This window comes from Chlorocebus sabaeus, chromosome 21 (assembly GCF_047675955.1).
Source record: "Chlorocebus sabaeus isolate Y175 chromosome 21, mChlSab1.0.hap1, whole genome shotgun sequence".
Lineage (NCBI taxonomy): Eukaryota > Metazoa > Chordata > Mammalia > Primates > Cercopithecidae > Chlorocebus > Chlorocebus sabaeus.
Genome location: NC_132924.1, coordinates 22914517 through 22935558, shown reverse-complemented (window position 1 = coordinate 22935558; position 21042 = coordinate 22914517). Strand labels below are relative to the sequence as shown.

Genomic DNA, 21042 nt, shown 5'->3' with positions numbered 1-21042 from the left:
GAAAACCCCTAATACAGTTCAAGCAGCATGATCTAAAAATTATCCTGAAACTTTGGTAGGAAGTAATATATTCAAAAAATATTTTACAACAACTGATGACATCTGAGTTTTCTTCTTGTGTGAAAAGATTTCTTCTCTGAAGCCAGGTCAAAGCTCAAAGAGTAGGATAAGTCAGTTCTAGTTTCTGGCTGAGGACCCCTATGAGTGGATGTCCCCTGTATAGAGGCAGCAAGGGAGGTCGGTCAAGGCAGCAAGATGTCACAACTATTTCTAACTGTATACAATTTACAGAAAACAAAACAAACAAACAAAAAAACAAAGAAGCCAACTAACTCATCGTCCAAGATGCCTCCCAGTGATAGACGGCACCAAGTAGCAATGCAGCCTCCCAGATATTTAGCCCACTTACACCAAGACCCCATCAATGGAGAGATAACAGAGCTACAGGCCCAAAGAGCTAACCGTTCAGGACTTACCTTTTTACATACAACCTGTTCCTGTGGTTCTCATCTGCTTCCCACTCATCCAATCTTTCCCCAGCCCCTTGCTACCCAGGTTTCTCTTAAGGTTGCTCCACCACCTTTGTTACTGTTTCCTTCATTTGCAAGGGCTTTATGATTACATAACATCATTAACATCTTGGAGACAGGGTGAAAACAAAAGCCCTGGTGGCTCCACTCAGTACATCTCCATCTTTGGGGCTCATCTGTTGTGGCTGTAAGCTTACATAGACTCCACCTCCTTCTCTCTTTATCCCCAAACTACTCATGAAAACACCAACTTAACTAATTTTGTGTTTTTCTAATTTAACATAGAGAATATTTTTTTAGGTAAACACACACACAAAATCCCACACTATTATACTTCTATAAACCTTCAATTAAACATATTTTATGCTTGTATTAATTGATATATTTCCTTCCTACAATGGAATAGATTCCTCTTCCTACAGTGTCATGTTTAAGGCTTAGCATATGACCCTTCATTGCTCTAACCACTCCTCCCTCCCAGGTTAGCCCTTCTTCCCTTCAATACCTTCCTAATCCATCCTTAATACCAATATTGAAGGATTCACACATTCTATTGTTTCACATTCTTAAAATCTCCCCCAGCTCTCTCGTAATGCATAACTGTAGATCTGTGACTGATTCTAAATATCTCTGCTCCTCAATCACATTATGTTACCCTTTTCTTTCCCTTCAGATGTAAGAAAATAAAGCCATTGGGATAATTGCCCACAAGTGCTCCTCCTTCACTGCCTAACTTGCAATAGTTGGGCTCAGTCCACTTCCTTCATGCCTGTTTCACAGGCAGAGGGTCTAGGACTCTTTTCCAAGATTATCTTCTCTACCTAAGCTGTTGATCTCATTGCTTAGTGCTGCTCCAAGAAGCATTCTCTTTTATTTTTAATTTTTTCCTCCTTATTGGTTTTTGCCATGAACCAAAACATGATTGGCAGAAACCTTCCCAGGACATGGCCCCTCTCTCTACCAGATGATGTCTCTTCTTTATTACCAAATTTCTTGAAAGAAGAGGCTCTACTGGCTGTTTCTACTTCCTCACCTCCAATTTACTCCTTCATGTATAGTGACCCTCCTGCTCTGAAAAGAGCCCTCAGCAAGGTCACCAGTAACTTCATAATTACCACGTAGAATGTCCTTGTTTGAGTCCTTCCTGCTATTTAATCTCCACACTGCATTTGATACTGCTGACCACTTCCTCCTCGTAGAAACCCTCTCTCCCCTGGCTTTTCTGATACCATTATTCGGGATTCATTCCAGTCCCTCTAACTGCTTGTTCTTAGACTCCTTTGCTGTTTTTTCTTCCACAGCCTGAGTCTTCAAGTTAGAGTGTTCCAAAATGTCACCATCATTCTTCTCTTCTCACTCTACAGCTCGAAATTGGGTAATATCTTTTAAAATAGCTTCACCTTATTCAACTACGGTTATCATGCTTGTGTTTAAGGGCCAATCTCCATCCTGAGGCCCATATTCATGTTTCCAAAACCTCTGTAACATCCCCACCTGATGTACTACACTTACCTAAATTCAAGACCAAACTAGCCATGCCCTTACTCAAACATACCCTACTGCAACTGATGGCATTCAACACCCCATCCCAAGGCGAGAACCTGAACTGACAGTGAGCTCTTCCATCTTTCATCACCCTCATCCAAGCCATCACTAGGCTCCCTGAGTCTATTTAGCACAGGCTGTCCAAATAAATTTCATCCACTCCATCTTGAACACTCACTATCACTCTTTTCATTGAGATCATGTAATGCCCTGCCTAGATTATTATATTAGGCTTCTAAATTGTCTCTTGTCCCCAGTCACTCTCCTGTTTATATCACCCTCCACTTCGGCAAATTCAACTTTTTAAAACATACATCAGACCCTATCTCTCCTTTACCTGCTGGTCAATAAATGTTTGAATAAACAAGTGAAAAAAATAAATGACCTCTTCCTTCAACAACTATAATAGACACTTCAACTACCATATTTTTTATCTAAAACTAGTCCTCCTGACTCTTATCTGTCCTTCAATCAATACTGTGTACAGTCACCGTATTAATTTTTTAAAGCTTAGCTCAGTTTATTTACTTTGTTCTTAAATATTCAGTAATTTCTCCTTATCTACCAAATGGAATCCAAATTCTTTAGCCTGAATGTAAAGCCAGCCCAATCTTCCTCCACATTCTCTTGTCAAATCAGACCAAATAAAATGGACCACTTGCTATTTCCTGAACACAAGTTGAACTTTCTAGCCTCTCCATTTCTATTATGTCGTTCTTCCACATGGAAAACCAGCTTCTCCCATCAGTCCCTCTCCATTTATTAAAGCCAAGTTAAATATCACTCCACCAATGAAGCCATCACTGACAAGAACAGCTAAAAGTGATTCCTTTCAGATTTGGAATGCTTAATATTATTTCTACCTCTTTGAGTCTTTTATCACAGACCATGTGTGTGTGTGTGTGTGTGTGAGATCTCACTCACTATAATAAAATACCCCTGAAGACAGACTGAGATCACAGTAACAAAATACACATTCTGTCTTCTTTCATAGCGTCTAAATAGTATCCACTACATCTGAAGTGTTGAACAGACACTTACTGACAAAATTAATACAGAAGTGGTAATGTTCAAATTACTGTAATCCATATCGCCTTACTTGAGAAAACCCTTAGAAAAAGTAAAACTTGCTGAATACTTACTTTAATGGGACAGTCAAAAGTCTCATGAAATTCTTCTCCAGAATACAGTCCAAACACCTGCACCTACAAAGAAAATGGATTGTATCAGTTCACCATGACAGCAACAGAGAAGGTTACTGAGTCAGTACGAACACATACTATCAATAAGAAAAGTAGAACATTTAATAATTCTAAGGCCCTATGACCTCTAGTAAATATCTAATGAAAACAATCCCATCGGCCAGGCACAGTGGCTCATGCCTGTAATCTCAGCGCTTTGGGAGGCCAAGGTAGGTGGATCACCTAAGGTCAGGAGTTCCAAGACCAGCCTGACCAATATGGTGAAACCCCATCTCTAATAAAATATGAAAAGTAGCCAGGCATGGCGGTGTGCATCTGTAGTCCCAGCTACTCAGGAAGCTGAGACAGGAGAATTGCTTGAACCTGGGAGGCAGAGGTTGCAGTGAGCCGAGACCGCGCCACTGCACTCCAGTCTGGGTGACAGAGCGAGACTCCATCTCAAAAAAAAGAAAAAAGAATATCCCATCAGGGTGAGGGTACTTTGCTGCAATTAAGCTTTTATAAGCATTCCACGGATAGAGTTCCCTTCAATCACCATAAATTGTATTAAATGCATGCCATTAAAAAAATGAAACAGATTTGAACAAGTTATTAATATTCTTTTATAAACTTCCATAAGCTATCCCTAAAGGAACTATTTTTTCATCCCTTAAAGGAAAGGGAAGCTTTTTTTTTTAAGTCTTTGTCTTATATATAAAATAAACCAACCACGTAGATCAATATGGTAAGAGATTAGGTGAACCACACTTAACTCACAACCTGATGCTGAATCTACTGAGAACACAGAAATAGATTTAAGTTCCTGCATATCAGTGTCTCCCTTAAAGTTTTTCCAGGCTACTTTATTCATACTTAGTATATTTTCTGAGTGCTTTACTTAACAACAACAAAACAAAAACAAAACTGAAATATAAAACACATGCTATAAAGAATACAAATCATAAATTCATAGTTTGACAAATTTTTACGACACAAACATATCCCTGTAACCATCATTCTGATCAATAAATAGAAGCCAATAAGCTCCTTTGTTTCCCTTTCCAGTAAATAATACCCTCCAACTAATCACTACCCTCAAAGCTATTGCCATGGATAAGTTGTGCTGGTGTTAGAATTTTATAAGTAAGGAATCATATTCTATTTCACTGATTTATTTCATTCATTATTTAACATTTTCTTTGTGAGATTTAGCCACACTGTTGCATATAGTGGAGGTTGGTTCTTTGCCACTGCTGTGTATTATTTCAATGTATGAATACATCAAAATTCACATATCCATCTTCCACTGATTACCACTTAAGTTGTTTCCAGATTGTGGCTATCACGAATAATGCTGCTAAGAACACACTTTGCAAATCTTTTGGTGCACTTATACACATATTTATGAAGGGTGTATAACAGAATGGAATTGTTGAGTCATAATTTATGCGCATGTTCACATTTAATAGGCAAACCATTTCACAAAGTGGTTTCAAATTAATTACACTCTCACCATGAGAATGTTTGAATGTTTGTGTTCCCCCAAATTCATTACGTTGAAACCTAACCTCCAAAGTGATGGTTATTTATACTCTCAGCATGAGAATTCCATGAGTACTAGAGTCAATGAGAACTATTTCCCAACATATGAATATGTTCACACTCTCTTTCTAGTCTCTAGTATAGTGGTATTATTCTTCTATAACTTTCGTGGGAATTCATTGGTGGTGCCATCTAGGTCTTATGGCTTTGCTATGGTCTGAATGTATGTGTTCTCCCCAAATTCATTGTGTTGAAACCTAACCTCCAAGGCGATGGTATTAAGAAGTAGGGCCTTTAGTAGGTGATTAAGTTATGAAGGTGGAGCCCTCACAGGTGAGATTAGTGCCCTTATAAGAAAGCTTGAGGTAACTAGCTAGAGTTTGAGGTAACTAGCTAGCCCTTTTGCTCTTCTGCCTTCTCTCACACAAGGACACATCATTCATCCCTTCTGCCATGTGAAGTTACAATAAGGCGCCATCTTGGAAGCAAGGAGAGCAGCCCTCACCAGATGCCAAATGCTGGCACCTTAAAATTAGACTTCCCAGCCTCCAGAACTGTGAGAAATAAATTTCTGTTGTTTATAAACTACCCAGTCTAAGGTATTTTGTTATGGCAACACAAATGGACTAAGATAGTTTCTTTGTGAAAAGGTTTCCAATTATAAATTCTATTTGAAAAATAAATATAGGGCTATTCAAACTTTCAATTTCTTCTTATTTTAATCTTGGTAAGTTCTGAGTGGTTCATTCTTTCAAGTCCCAAGCAGGAAATTCACTTATGTTATAATTTTGGGAGATGGATTCATGCATTAAAATTAAAGTTTTTGGGACCATCCACTCATATTGTAACTACTGTTTTCATATATTTGTGTCAAGTTTGTTATTTGGGTCCCACAAATAAGCGATAATAAAATGTAAAACAGAGGGAATTTCATTTTTCCTGAGGCCAGCCTTGAAATGTATTTTTGACATGGCAAATACATATATGCCCCCCATCATCTGGCTTCTCATTGTTCAGAGGCTATAAAGTCATTACTTTTATGGAAATATATAGGCATAGGATAATATAACAAACATCTTATAAAATAATGGGTAAGAAGCAGAAAAGGAAAGCACTGCATTCAGGGTTTCACTTTACTTGGGGAAGTTTAACTTGATGGACCCCAACAAATCTAAGAAAACTAGGTGAAAGGAAGAAGGCTCCTGAATCATGTGAATCTTAACAGAGTGAATCAACAAGTGGCCACCTTGGTGAAGCTACCTCAGTATGAACAACTGCTCAACTAGCACGCTGAACTTCTCCTAACATAATCTATTTCTTTTCAGTACAATAAGGTCATGTACTGCATGGTCTTGTGTGAAATCTCACACTACTGCTACTAACTGACATCCCTAAATGCTTCAACATGCTTTACCTCAGTGGTTCTCAAACACACTTGTACAGTTAAAATCCCTGGAAACTAATGGCCAAATCCCACCCCAAACAAACAAAATCAAACTTTCTGGTGAGGTGAAATGATATTTTTGAAGTTCTGCACAATTGGCAATGTTCTGCTGTTCCTCATTTGGTCCTCATGGCAAAAATGCTAGGTCTGAGAGCAAACATCATTATGCCTGTTGAACAGATGATTCTGTAGAAAAATGACTTGCCTAAGGTCACAAAAATCATAAGCAGAAGAGTTAGAACCAGAACCCAGGCATTCTAAATCCTATTCTTCTACATGTTATCTTTATATAGGATAAACTGAAACTTGCAAAAAAGAAAGATTTTTTTTTACATAAAGTGTAAGAAGAGTAGAATAGAACAACAATAAAAAACATTCAAAAGCCTTAAATATGTGCCAAACTGAAAAGAACATGAATATCAGACTTTGAATTAAGGGTACTCTATGACAGAAATTGAAATTAAATGAAGCCAACTATTCATTCAAATGGATAAACTTCCTTCTGCCTTACAGATGGGATAAAGGTAATTTTTAGAAAAAAGCGATTTCTATTATGCAGAAAAGTATATGAGATGTAAACAAATGATGCATAAGCCTGCAGAAAAAGACTGACAGATCAGTAAATGTGTGGATAAATACCGGGATTGTGGATGTAATGCTGAAAATTAAATTAGGAATTGCCAAGGATAAATGTCCCTTTAAAAATAAAAAATGCATATTGAAGGCATAATAGTATAGTGATAAAGAGGAATAAACAAAAAGAGAACAAAATCAAACAAGTTCATAGTAAACAGGCACCGATATGCATCACTATCCTTGAGAATTCGCCAGAAGCAAAAATATCACTGTCATACCCACAGCAGGGGGTGGAGGAGTAACTGCTGAAGGTGGCAAACCAAGAACAGAACTCTCTGGTCAGTTTCTATTACTATGCTTATCTGAGCAACATTTTCCTCAACTGTTCTTATATTCTATTTCAATATCAAAAAATATAACTTCACAAGACAAATCTCATAAGCTTTGTCAGTATCCGCACAAGGGTGTTTTGTAAAACCTTCAATGTTTTGGTTCATTTCACTACTACGACATGCCAAACTAACTGGTCACAGGTTATACCACTAATGCTAATAAAATCCAAAACAATTCTCATTTATTTCCCCTCTCTCTCCCTCTTTATTTATTTTGCCATTTTGTCAGTGAAACTCACACTTATCTGTGAAGGGAATCCCTTCGCTTTTGGGAAGAGCTCATCCGAGATAAGAATCACGTAATTAAAGGTTACAGGAGAGAGGACCCTTTTGAAAATGGTATCTCCTGTAGAAGCCCTAACAACTTCCCTGAACCTGCTAACAAAAATACCTAATGAAGAAAAAGAGAAAATTCCTAACAATTGGCCATAGAACCAATCTCCTGCAAAGTCCTGGGGGACTTCTCATTAGCTACAAACCAGAGAGCCATGTGAGTACCTTAGAAGTACGTAGTATGTGTTTTATTACCTGAAATAGAGGAAACCTACCCTCATGAAACAGTAAGGGATGTAATCATTCTCCACTTTAGCATGAAACTCTATGTATTTGCCAACCAGAATACTGGGCAACAGCCCTGATGCAGAGAAACTAGGACAGAGGTGGCCAGAGTGCTATACAACCTTCCCAGTTAGACTTCCCTTGTAACAGCCTCTTTCAAACTTCCACTTCCAAACAACACATTAAAAATCAAAATAGGGTGGACATGTGAACTGTCATCATACCTCCAGTGGTAGCTAAAGGGACTCTGGTGGTCAAGATTGCTGGTTTTCATATTCTCCACCCAGGTTGACTATCAGACACCAGAGAGTGATGACAGAAGCCTCTAGTTCCCCCTAGAGAGCTGCCTTCATCTAGTTACTGGAAACTGAGCTCATTTTAGGGTCCCTGTTACTGAACTAGCGTGATTCTAAAATACCCAAAACAATAACAAGGGCAAGTTAGACACTGAATCTCTTTGCTAACCCAGGTTCAGAAGGAGATCTCCCTGTTCTGGAATGAATAAACAAATCAAACAAAAAGCACAGTCAAGGTCTATTAAAAAAGTCCTGCAGAACATTCCAAAGACTCAAAGGGAGAAAAACCATGTTTTAAGAAATTATAGTAACCAGAAACCAAAGAAAAACTAGAAAACTGTTTGGCAACCACAATAAGAAGATCAGACCTCTATGAACCTGGAGCAGAAAAACAGGAAGATGACAACAATGATTATAATAATAACTCACAATTAATAAGTGATTCTTCTGTTCCAGGTTCTATTCCAAGTAATTTATATATACTAACTCATTTAATCCTCCCAATAAGTAGGTACTGTTATTATCCCCATTTTACAGGGGAGGAAATGGACTGAGGCACAGAGAGGTATAAATAACTTAGCAGACATCACACAGCTAAAAAGTGACAGGATAATTCCACTGCTAACCACTAGACAACACCCGCCTGACACTCCATGGCATATAAAAAGTTGTAATTTTTTAAAAATTAAATATATATCAGGCTGAAATGAAAACAGAATTGGGAAAGATTTCAGAAAAATTAAAAATGCAAAATGGAATAAAAATCTACTCGAGGAAGTAGTAAGACACAAAACAGACTTTGGAAGAAAAGTGAATCAGCGAAGGGCATAAACAAGTAGAGAAACTCTCCCTGACTACACAGAAATAAAAAGCTAAAAATGAGAAAGCAAAGTACATGTGTGAGACATCACACAATATGAATGAACACTTTTCTGTACAACTTATGTACTGCCAAAAGGAAGAGAAGGGTAAATAGTGCTTTGATTGTTCACCCTCTTGCCTTGAAAAGTTCAGGTACAAGAATGGGAGACAGGAAGAGGCCAGACTGCAATGGATTAAAAATGAATGGTTAGCAATAAAAACAATTAATACATAACTGACAGCTCACCATATACTCCGCACCTCACAACACTCCTCAGGGGCCTCCCACTGCCAAGCTGAGGAGAGGGAGGCACTGCCAGGCCCAGCAACATGCCCAACTTCACACAGCGAGTGGGAATGCCAGCCCAGGCAGCTGTAATACAGAGCTATGCACTTAGCCTCTAAGCGATATTGCCTTCAGCTTTATACTATTGAGTTTCTTTGAAGAAATGAAAACAAATGCAACTGAGGCAATCATCAAAATTATAACTGAAGTAAACTTTTCTGAAATGAAAATAATACTTCAGTGTATGGATCAAAAGGACTGATTGTGCACCAGACAAAATTAATGAAAAGAGACCAGAACTAGACATAACTTAGCAAACTGAATTACACAGACCATTTATTACTGTTGTTGTTCTTGTTGTAATTATTATTATTAGTCCAAGTTCCAAGGCAGGACCAAACAAAAATTGTAAAGGTTTTAGAAAAGAACAAAAGTAAGCTGGCTTCAGACGTGTCTACAAAAATAAATGTCAGAAAAAAGGGAACAACGTCTCCAAACTTTTGAGAGAAAATATTCCAACCCAGAATTTTATACTAAATTATAGTTTACACATGAAAGCAACATATGCAAGCGATCCCAAAATAAACCTTGTATGTGCTTATCCTAAAAGTTTTCTAGAAACATATGCCAGTAAACTGAAACTGAACACACACACACACACGATATATGTGTGTGTCTCAAAATGCAGAACTCAAGTGTAGAAAAGTCATGACAAAAAAAGATTGAAAATGACCACCAGCTGAATAAACAGAGTAAATTTTAAACAACTGATGGAATTATGACTTGAAAACAATGCAAATATCAAAGGTTACCCTTGAAATAACCTAATAAATAATTATTTAACAAGGATCCTTAACAGACTGAAGAAAAGAAAAAAATACCCACAAAACCTATTTAAAGAAGCATTAGATTTAGATATCTAGAATGTATTTGTGTAATATCTTTATGTTTTTATCACCACTAACCACTTTACCAGATCATTCTATACTAGCTTCTCAACTTTCACAATACTGACTAACCCATGGTAAGGGGGTAGCTTACATATAAGTATGTGTACTAAAAGATTTATTTTCAATTCTATCAATGTTAATAAAAATATGGGAAAATCATTTCCCAAAATATATCACAGTTCCACACCAAAATATGGCAGCTATAAATTTCACCAAAATAGGAAACCAAAGGTGTTTGACAAGAAGGGTACCATGAGATAATCTGAGGTTCATCTTATCCAGCAGATGGAGTAGCTAACATATTCCACTTTGGTGCATTAAATAATACTTCTTCAATATTTAAAGCTCTGAAGATTCCTAGATGAAGTATTTAGTAAAAATTCGTTTCCAGTTTTTTTAAAAAATGAGTACTATCTTTCAACAAATTAGTTCGATTAAATTGATAACAGCCCAAAAGGAATTCTTCACCTTTAAGAAAACAAAATGAAGATTATCTTTCTTTACAAATACATGAACACAAAAAATGTTTCAGCGGTGTGGATAATTCTTCTCAATTTCTGCACAAACCAACTCCTCCCTCATCTCTCTCTGATAATCATGACAATCTCAGAATTTCTGAAAGTACTGAAAATTTGACAGTGCTTTTTGAAAAGCACTAGTGTTCCAATTACTGTTTCAAAAGACTCTGGGCAACATTAGGCTTAGATCTGTAAAATGCATTCTTGTATGTCAAGAGACTTCATGTTGCTTTTCGTTAACAGATTAAATGGGTATATCTCTTTTACACTAAGATATATATATTACTCTTTTACACTTTTAAACTTTTACTGTTTTTAATTTACCCATCTTAATGGCCCACTGAATTTAGGGCACATAAAAAATACAAAATTAGATTAGAAAATCTGCTTTACTCAGTAAGGAATATGTAAAGATCTATAATGATTCTTAATGCACTCTCTCAAACTGTTATTTTAGAAAAGTAGCTTAAATATACTGTGCATTAGAATTTTATCATTGCAAACCAACATTAGAAAAGATTTCCATTGACTTAAAAACAAAAAAGACATTCTTATAAGTGGAAAATCAATCACCACAACCATTAAATGTCACAGCTCAACATCAGCAAGAAGCACTGATAATTGTTAGTTATACACTGCACAAATGATGTATGTCCTTGGTCAAGGAAGTAGGCACCAGGTTTTTAGAAAACTGTACATATATTGATTTTACATTTATTTAATGTGGCCATTGTAAGACACTTTATTCTTCTGATAAACTATGATTGCTTATCAAAAGATTCTATAATTCAAGAGAAACATTCATAACTTGTGTGTGAAAATGAAAACCACTGGCCCACAGAAATCATGCCCACAAAATCCAATTTTGTGGATTTATGGCAGAAAGGCATTAAACTACTATCTTGCAGGAACTGCAGACTAGTCACTGAAGTAGAAGTGGCACGGTAGTAATGATTAAGGTGACACGTCACCCTGCCACAGCTGTTAATCAGTTTAATACTAGTTACATTATTGACATTCTTGTAATTACTTTTCCTAAGGCACATTTGTGCAAAATATATTTTATTTTAATTATGACCAAATAGAAGCAAGTTCAATACTCAGAAAGAATAATCAAGATTGTCTTAATGCAGGTATATAGTAAGCAAGGTGCTGTTCCGATCACCTGGGGCTGGCGCCACAGCAGAACTCTCAGCATGACCACATCCTTGCCATACCTTGCCATCCTCTGAACACACGCCCATGTGCTCTCCACTTTCATCCAAGCTAATCTGATTTATCTTCACAGGACTCTAAAAAGAAAAAGATGAAAAGATGTGTAAAACTTCAGGAACATATGTATCAACAATCAAATGTCTTTGCTCTTTGTAAAATAGTAAACTCTTTGTTTTCTTATAAAATAATGACAGTTTCCAACTATCTTACACAAAGCACAGTAGCAACTATGAGAAGAAATGTAAGCCTACAGCAGCTACAACACGAGCTTGCAAAGTAGTTTTTAAAAAATATTTAGCCTTAAAATGGTTTGGCTTGTTGATAAAATAAATGTAAATATGCAAAGTTGAATGTGGGATCTTCAAGTGAAAAATATAGAGCAAGTAGGCAAAGGTCAGGGCAGACCAAGGCTCCCAGACCTCAAAAAGGCCACCCATTGATTGATGCTGTTGAAAGACATTCCGACATGGAGATGAGACTCCTGGCTACAAAATCCTTTCTCATCTCGATCCCTAAATCACCATATGAGCAACACTCCTGAGATGCAGCCCATGAAAAATAAGCTAGCTCCTTAAAGTTCCTAGAATGTTAGAAGAGTAAAGGTCCTTGAAGATAGATATTTGATCCATTTTGTAGAAGAATAAACTGAAGCTCATAGCAGGGAATCAAAACAGAGAAAACAGAGGAGTCAGGCCTACAACCTGGGAAGAGTGAAAAATACTGCACTGGGCAGCAAAGAATCTACAAAGAAAGCAAAAGCTGATCTGGGAAAGCACCTAGACCAGCATGTCTGGACTTCTGGCTGAGAAGTCTAAATGTTCAACTTCTATAGTCTTTGAATAAATTCCTTCCTCAAATTGAGTATCTTCTGTTAACAGTTTCCTTATTCAGATCGTGGGTTCATCAAACAACAATTTTTTAATATCGATTTTAGTCTTGGCAAATATAAACTCCACAAACCTCTGATTGTAATTTCTTTGGCATCTGGTTGTAAGCTGCCTCAAATTATAATTTAGTAAGTGTGTGCAGCCTAGGTTTCCTGTCCAATATGGTACTGTCCACATGCAGCCTTTAAAACTGAAAGTTAAATTAAAATTCGATAAATCAGTTCCTCTGTTGCACTAACACACGCCAACTGTTCAACGACTACACGTGACTCATACTGGAAAGAATACAGATCACAGATCATCATCACTGCAGTAAGTTCCACTGGACAACATTGTTCTGTGCTTAGAAAACTGACACCCAATAATGAAAGCAACTAAGACATCAAGCCTTCTTTACAAAGCTCTTCTTTACTGCAAGTTACACTTAGTAGATTTTCTTTCTATATACGTGCTTATGTAATTTGTTCTCGGACTCTGGTATTGAAAAGCTCATGGCCTATCCTAATATTCTGTAAATCACATTATATCATTTCCAAAGACCTGGCATATACAAGATCTGTTATTGAACCCCAGAGAAAGCAGTCAGCTAAGGCTGGTTATCTCCATCTCACAATGAGGAAAATGAGGCTTCAAGAATTTATGTGAATGTCTAAAGCCACAGTGCTACTAAGGGCTATGCATGCCACACAATAGTATTCCAAGTGCAAATAAACCAAAGTTTCCATTACAACATGTTTCTCACTGAATGGAAACCATTTGTGCCATCACATTAGCAACATTATGGGGGGAAAAATCATACCTCTAAGGTAAGAGAATCCTTTTTCCCACGTACCTCTATTAGCAATAGAAGGTTTTTTTTTTTCATTTTTTTTCTGCCAACAATCAATATTCATTGATTCATTTCCCTGACTACTAATAAACTTAAGCATTTTTCTTAAGTCTATTGGCCAATTAATTTGCTCTTCTGTAAACTGCTTGTTCACTTCTCTTACTCATTTTTTTTCTATTAACATGTTTGTTGTTTTGTCAATCTGTAAGAGCTCTTTTCTATTTTTAGGGTATAAAGTATAATATTTATCCAGACGTTGTATATGCAGTCTCCTATTTTTCTGCATGATGGTTATTACTTTATTTCTTGTATTTAAGTCTTTCACATTTCAGAATTCATTTTCTTTCTTTTTTTTTTTTTCGAGACGAATTCTAGCTCTGTCACTAGGCTAGAGTGCAGTGGCACAATCTCAGCTCACTGCAACCTCCGCCTCCTGGGTTGAAGTGATTTTCCTGCCTCAGCCTCCCGAGTAGCTGGGATTACAGGCAGGTGCCACCACGTCCAGCTAATTTTCACATAACATTCTGGGTTTTCAGTTGTGGTCTCTGTCCATTCCCATATCAATTCAGCATTGATTTAATTATAGAGGGTGTACACAGTATGTTCTGATATCTAGTAAGTCTCAGTCACAATTTTTCACATTTTCTTTGGCTTTTCTCAAGTATTTATTCTTGTGAATTTTGAGATCAAATAACCCCAATGCTGCTAAACATAATGGTCCTTGTTCAATCCTAACTTACTTCACCTAATTGGAATACGTAGCACCACTGATAACTCCTGACTTCCACATCTCATGGTTCAGTCCTTGCACCTCTTCTTTTTTACCTCTATACTCAAAACATAATATTTTCTCCAGGCCATGGAATGACCCCTACATTTTTATCTCCAGGTTGGGCCTCTCCCTATTCCAGACCAGTATCTAAGATGATTTCTTTTATATCTGTACTTGGATGCCTAATATGCACCTCATCTAAAACATATCTAAAACCAAGATCCCAATATTCCCTCTGGAAAGGGCTCTTCCTGATGGTTTCCCCACCTCAGTTAATGCCTTCTAGTTGCTCTGGGAAAAAACTTTCAAGTCACTTTTGATTCCTGTCTTTATGTCCACTCTATATCTAATATTTCACAATTCCTATCACCTCTTCTGATGAAATTTATTCAGACTTGGACCACATTTCACCACCCCTACAGCTGCTATCCTGGTCCATCATTCTAGTAGGGATTATCGTAATTATCTCCTAAGTGACTTTCTCCTGCCCTGACTCTCCTAGAAATCTGTTCTCAACAAGTCTGCACAGTGACACTGTTAACAGGTCAATAAGAGTCATTCCTTTGCTTAAAACACTGCAATGGCCTCCTATCTCAAGAAAAAAGCCAACATGTTTACTATGACCTGACAGTCCTAAATTATCTGGCCTTTGCCTTCCCTCCAACTTCTTACCTCATCCCCTCTCCCCCTGGTTCTCTCTACTCCAGTCCTGATGACCTTTTGCTGCTTCTCAAGCCTTAAGGCCTTTGCATTTGTCCACCCTGTGCCTGGGATGCTTTTCTGCCTACTGTGTGCTGGTAATCATCTTCTCAGTGAGACTCTGGCCAACCAATCTAAAAGTTCAACATTTTACCCAAACATTTCATAACTCCTCATTGCTTTTGTCTCCTTAGCACTTGCCACTATCTTAGCATATCTTTTACTTATTTATTTTCAAATTCACTAACTAGAATATTAACTTCATGAGAGAATGTTCAAAGAATAAAAAATTCCAATTCAACATAAATTCTTCCAGAGAAAAAAATAAAAAGGAAATGCTCCTCAACACATTTTAACAGACTAGGATAACCTTATACTAATAAAACTCAACAAGAATATTAGGAGAAAGAAAAAGTACAAGTAAATCTTACCCACAAACACAAATGAAAAAATCCTAAAGAAACGATTAACAAAGCCAACCTATAGAGAAAATCCAAGTTTATTCCAAAAATACAAAGCTGATTTAACCTATGAACACGAATTTTCTATATTGATAAATGAGAAAAACCACAGAATTATCTCAATGGATACAGAAAGTTTTTGATGAAACTCAATATCCATTCATGGTATTTAAAAAAAAAAAAAAACTTTTAGCACACTAGGAGAAAAATTCCTCAACCTCTTAAAGAATGTCTTCTGAATGGTAAGGAAAATATTGCACTTAATGGTAAAATGTTGAGAGCTCTCCCTTTGTTATCTTTGTAATATTGAATCTTCCAATCCGCAAACATGGAACATTTCTTCATTTATTTGGGTCTTCTTCGATATCTCTAAATAAAGTTTTATATGTTTCCCTTGAGAGGTCTTAACATTCGTTTGACAGTTTTATTCAAGGAGCAGCAATTACAGGAAGCATCCTTTCCTCATTCCTGACACATATTGTGTGATTCCATTTACACAACATACAAAAATAGGCAAAACCAGAGTGTGAAGGGGGTGCACATACAGGTTGTAAAATAAAATGGAGAAGTCAGAGAGTTATTACTATAAAGGTCAGTATAGTGGTTACCTCTGAGGGGAAGAGAGAACACGGTGATCAGGAAGGGTCACATGGTTTATTCTCAACAGAGTGGTAGTTTTGTGACTGTTTGCATGGTGATGATCTGTTTTGCTACACGTTTTATGTCAAGTTACATTTCACAATAAACATTAAAAATTTAAGAAGATAATAAAGAACCGGCTCATAAAAATGTCTGAGATCAACATCTTTAATGGGTTATTTCTTAAATTTTGAGATCTTTTTTTCATTTTTTTCCACTTTAATTGTCAAGCTACTCAAATGTTCTCAATCTAATCTGGTCATTTATATTTTGCAAGAAAAAAAAAAATAGCACATTTTAAATTCATTAGTGATGAAAATAACTTTTATTTTACTTTTTGTTAACTATTTAAATAATACTGATGATATTAATACTACTAAGAATAAATAGTAAAACTATTACTACTAAGTTAATATTTACTATATGGTCATTATACATCAGGCTCTATTCTATGAGTTTTATACATGCATCATTTAACACAGCAATTCTATAAGGTAGGTACTATTACTTTTCCTATTTCATATTTGCAAATATACAGATATCTTACAGGTATAAGTACTTTGTTTCCTTTTTTTCTTTGATTATCATTATCAGGTGTATATCCGCTGTACTGGTGGCCTCTTTGCAGAAACAATATTTTCATCAATTTGCTTTATTTTAAAATTTTTCTATTTTATTAATTTCTTATTATTCTTCCTTAATTTTTTCCCTTTTTATTTTAGAACAATTTTGTTCACCACCTTGAAATTTCCAGACTTTAATACACTACCTAATAATTATAATTACTCATTTGTCAGTCATATAATAAAATGCTTTTGATTATCACTGGCCACAAACCAAAGGACAAAAGTTAACGTGTAATTACAATAATTATTTCCTTTTTGAGAAAAGTAACATTTTGTTTCATTTCCATGGATGGTGATGCTGTATTTGCCCATTAATCTAGTTATTAATAAAGTCTAGTGTGAATGAATTGTGGTCTGTGAATGTGGTTTGTATAATATCTGTTTTTAGAAATTTAATAATTTCTCTTTGTAACCTAAGATATAATTTCAAAAATAATGCATATTCTCCATTTTAGGCTCAAAATACGTATTTTTAAATCATGCTATTTATATTATTTAATTTCTCTATATACTTACTATTTTCTTCCTTCATCTATCGAAACTGATTAAAAACAAGTTTTAAAAACTTCTTACTCCAATTGTAGTTTTGTTCATTTATCCTTGAATTTCAAATGAATTTTGGTCCAGATATTAGATGCCCTATAATTTGGCATATCAAAGGGTATAATGATTATACTCAATCTTCCTTTTAACTTGTAAATGTAATCAATATACTATGCCTTCTGCTGTTAATGCTCTTTTGCTCTAAATTCTAGTTTTTGTCACATTTCTACCACCAACACACTTGGTTTCTGTTTGGCTTTTTACTGTGTATTTTGCTCACATTTTTATTTTTCACTTTCATCATTTTGTAAAATATGTGTCCTTCAAAGCTAAGGTTATTTTTCTTTAATTAATAGTAACAGAATATCTGGTCCATTTAGTATTGGCTTAGTTACTACATTATTTTACAGTTTTTATGTGTCCCCATTTCATTTTTTATTATTTGCTATATTACTCAAATTTTTTTCTTTTCTATCCAAGAATTAGATGATGTTGATAAACATTTATCTTATTAGCAATTACTTTTAAATTATTACAAATTATACTTGATTTATGCCTCCTCAAAATCAATGCAATCACATTATTTAGTACTTGATTATTTACTACAGTCTTCCCTTCTCTGTTTCAAAGTGAAAGTATAAATATTCTCCATTTCTTGGGTCACTTTAAATAGAATTGGAGAGAAAAGCTAGTTAACACATCAGTAAAAACTGCAGTCTTAAGCTATCGGTTCTAAGAATGAATCCAGGAGCAGAAACTATTTTACTTTTGAGATGTCTGTAATTTTTAAACTGATTTATAAGAAGTCATTATAGGTTAAGGATATTTAAGGATATTTACCCCATGTCACGCAGACTGCAAACATCTTTGTACCTTATTACACATTTTAAAATTTTCTTTGGAGTGATTTTTGAATAAATTTGAATTTTTTGGTCACCAAAATCAAACCAAGTAAACAGTCAATGTGCATAAATTGTAGGTAAACAAGAATAAGAGTCAATTTAACAACAACAACAAAAAAATGAAAACCAAAACAATATATTTTACCTTTGGAAATAGCAAACTTTTAAAAATAGTTTTGGCAAAGAAGCACAAAAAAGGATACTCATGCTGCTGGTAATAATTCAAATTTGGAAAATGTTTCTGAAGGGTATTTGAAAATGTGTATCAAAATTATTTAAAATATACATTACCTATTATGACCAAAGAGAAGCAGAAAGATTATTTCACAAGGGCCTTTTCACAACAAGTTTCTTTTGTAAGATACTAAAAAATAGAAATTATCTAAATTTCTAAAAGCAAAGCATCTAAATGATAATTCTTAGAAATTAACAAAAAGGTATTGTGTACTAAGGTATTTGGCTTTGTCCAATGAGAGGTTCAGTCTTTGCCCTTGGTTTCTGTGTAACAGACAGGAACATCTTAAGTCAAAGGCAGGGGGCTGGCCAGACCAGACATTAGGGCAGGCCTGCCATACCCAATCATATTAGTGTGGGAGCTGGACAAAGCAAAAAGACCAATCATGTAGTGGGTGGGGGCTTTGGGTCAGAGTGGTATTAGTCAACCTGGCAGCTGAGATTAACCACATGAATAATCCTCAATCGATCATGCTGTGTAATAGAGTCTACATAAAAATCCTGAACACTGAGGCTCAGGTGAGCTTCTCTGGTCAGCACACATCTATACCAGGAGGGTAGCACATCCTGAGGACAGTGAAAGCTTTACATGTGAAACTCTCCCACGCTGTAGCCTGTATGTTCTCTCTCCCTTTGTCTGATTTTTGACCTGTATCCTTTCCCTGTAATAAAGCACCATTAATACAACAGCTTTCAGTGAGTTCTGTGAGTCTCCTACCTATCAAACATGAGGGTGGTTTTGGGAATCCCCAGAATTTGCAGTGTGTGTCAGCAGTAGATTTGGCTGTCAGGAGAACTGTGCTCTCAAACTTTGAAGTTTAGTTAACTCCAGGTTAGCCGAATATTACTATATTTAGAGTATTTGTATATCACCTATGTGACTGGAAGCAGATACTCCCAAATATTAGCATTGGTTATATCTGAGTGCTAAGTTATTATTGTTTGGGTTACTCCTTTCTATGTTTTACTAGATTTCTACAAAAAATATATTTATTTTGTTTCTAATCAGAAGATAGTTTTAAAATATGGCAAGGTAGCAAATTCATTAATCTAAAAACAAAAAGAAACCAGATATTAAATATAATATTTAAAACCAGGATTCCAGGAACTCACATGCATATTTTTGAGTGATAACTGAGTACCATTACTACGCACATTCCATTTCCATAACAGTTCCATAACATTTAATAAAGAACAAATAAACAAGAGGATTTCAATATTACAACTGTCAATGTTGCATGCAACTAGCCTGGCATCCATAATCATTCCTCCTATAAAAGAAACAAATGCCTTACACACATCTGTCATTTCTATATACTGAAAACAAAGAAACAAACAGCAACGACAGGAAAAAACAACAACAGGAAAGAGAGAAAGGGTACAGGATATTCCCAAACATAGAGGGAAACCTTCCAGTACAAGATTCTACATAGCTAAAATGACTGATTTTCCTAAACCTTTCACCATAACAGCAATGAGCAGAAAGCATCACATCTAAATACACAATTTGGGGTGTGTGTTTGCAAAGATGTAATACTGGCATAAATGTAGGAAAGAGAGAGTGACCAGAGAAAAGAAGACCAGAGAAAAATGGCCTCAGCTGTATTTTCCATTAGCTACAATTTTATTACTAATGGAGACATGTTTGGAATTCTGGACAATATAAGTGAGTTTGTTCAAAAATCAATAATGTCAAGCTGACACTATAGAACATACAAAAATGTTTCCTTAATGGAATAAAAAAAGAAGTCCGAGTAAGCAGGAGGGGGCAGGGACCAGCACACACCTTCTAATTCTAAGTCCACTACAGGTGGTCTCGAGTTCTTAAATTTAAAGAAAAGGCAAAATTACCAACATGTACACCTCATGTGATAATCAATTACCTAATGTAAGATGCTTGAAATAAATACACTTAGTATGGATTATGTCAGCTCTTCAATTAGGAATAAATTCACGGTCATTTCGAAAGCTGCTTTTAATGGTGTTCTTTGTAGCAACTTCTTTTCCCTTGACACTCCTCATCATCCCACCTTAAGCTATCAGTCCCCCAACAGTGAACCCAAGAAATCAATCTGCTAATGTATAATTTGTAAGGCTCCTCTGACTAACAAATGGATAATTGATTCCTTCAAAAATGCTGCATCCCCACGGACACAGAGAGGAATGAATAAGAAATAGAAGCCAGGATTTCATTTTCGTTCTCTCAGAGATCCACTAGTTAGCAATCCCAACATCCACATGGTTGCCTATGCAGCTTCATGCTCTTTAGTCACAGTTAGCAAGCACGCCACACTTACACTCCATGTGTGAAAAGCAAATGTCTGTTCTTTCATACTTGGGAAAAGCTCATTTTACTGCTTATTTTACTCTCCACTGATGATGCACCCAGGAGGGAAGCAAGACCTCCACCTGGATTTAAGAAGCCTATGAAAAACATACCTAATAGCAGGTTTTCCATACATCTACAAAACAAAACGAAACAAAACAAAAACAAATAAAAATACTTATTTTCTCACTGACTTATTTTAAAACCAGAACAGTATATATATATTTTTT

At 35.8% G+C, this 21042-nt stretch overlaps 1 protein-coding gene across 1 annotated transcript in view; it reads right to left on the bottom strand.

Moving 5' to 3' along the window:
• The window catches only part of VPS41 (VPS41 subunit of HOPS complex), a 185044-nt gene that overhangs the window by 91426 nt on the left and 72576 nt on the right, over nt 1–21042 (bottom strand). Inside the window, exons 5-6 of the mRNA XM_007981558.3 lie at nt 11897–11971; nt 3218–3280 (exon numbers count right to left, since the gene is read on the bottom strand). Of these exons, the coding sequence (XP_007979749.2) occupies nt 3218–3280; nt 11897–11971 (138 nt within the window). The remainder of the gene's footprint in view (nt 1–3217; nt 3281–11896; nt 11972–21042) is intronic.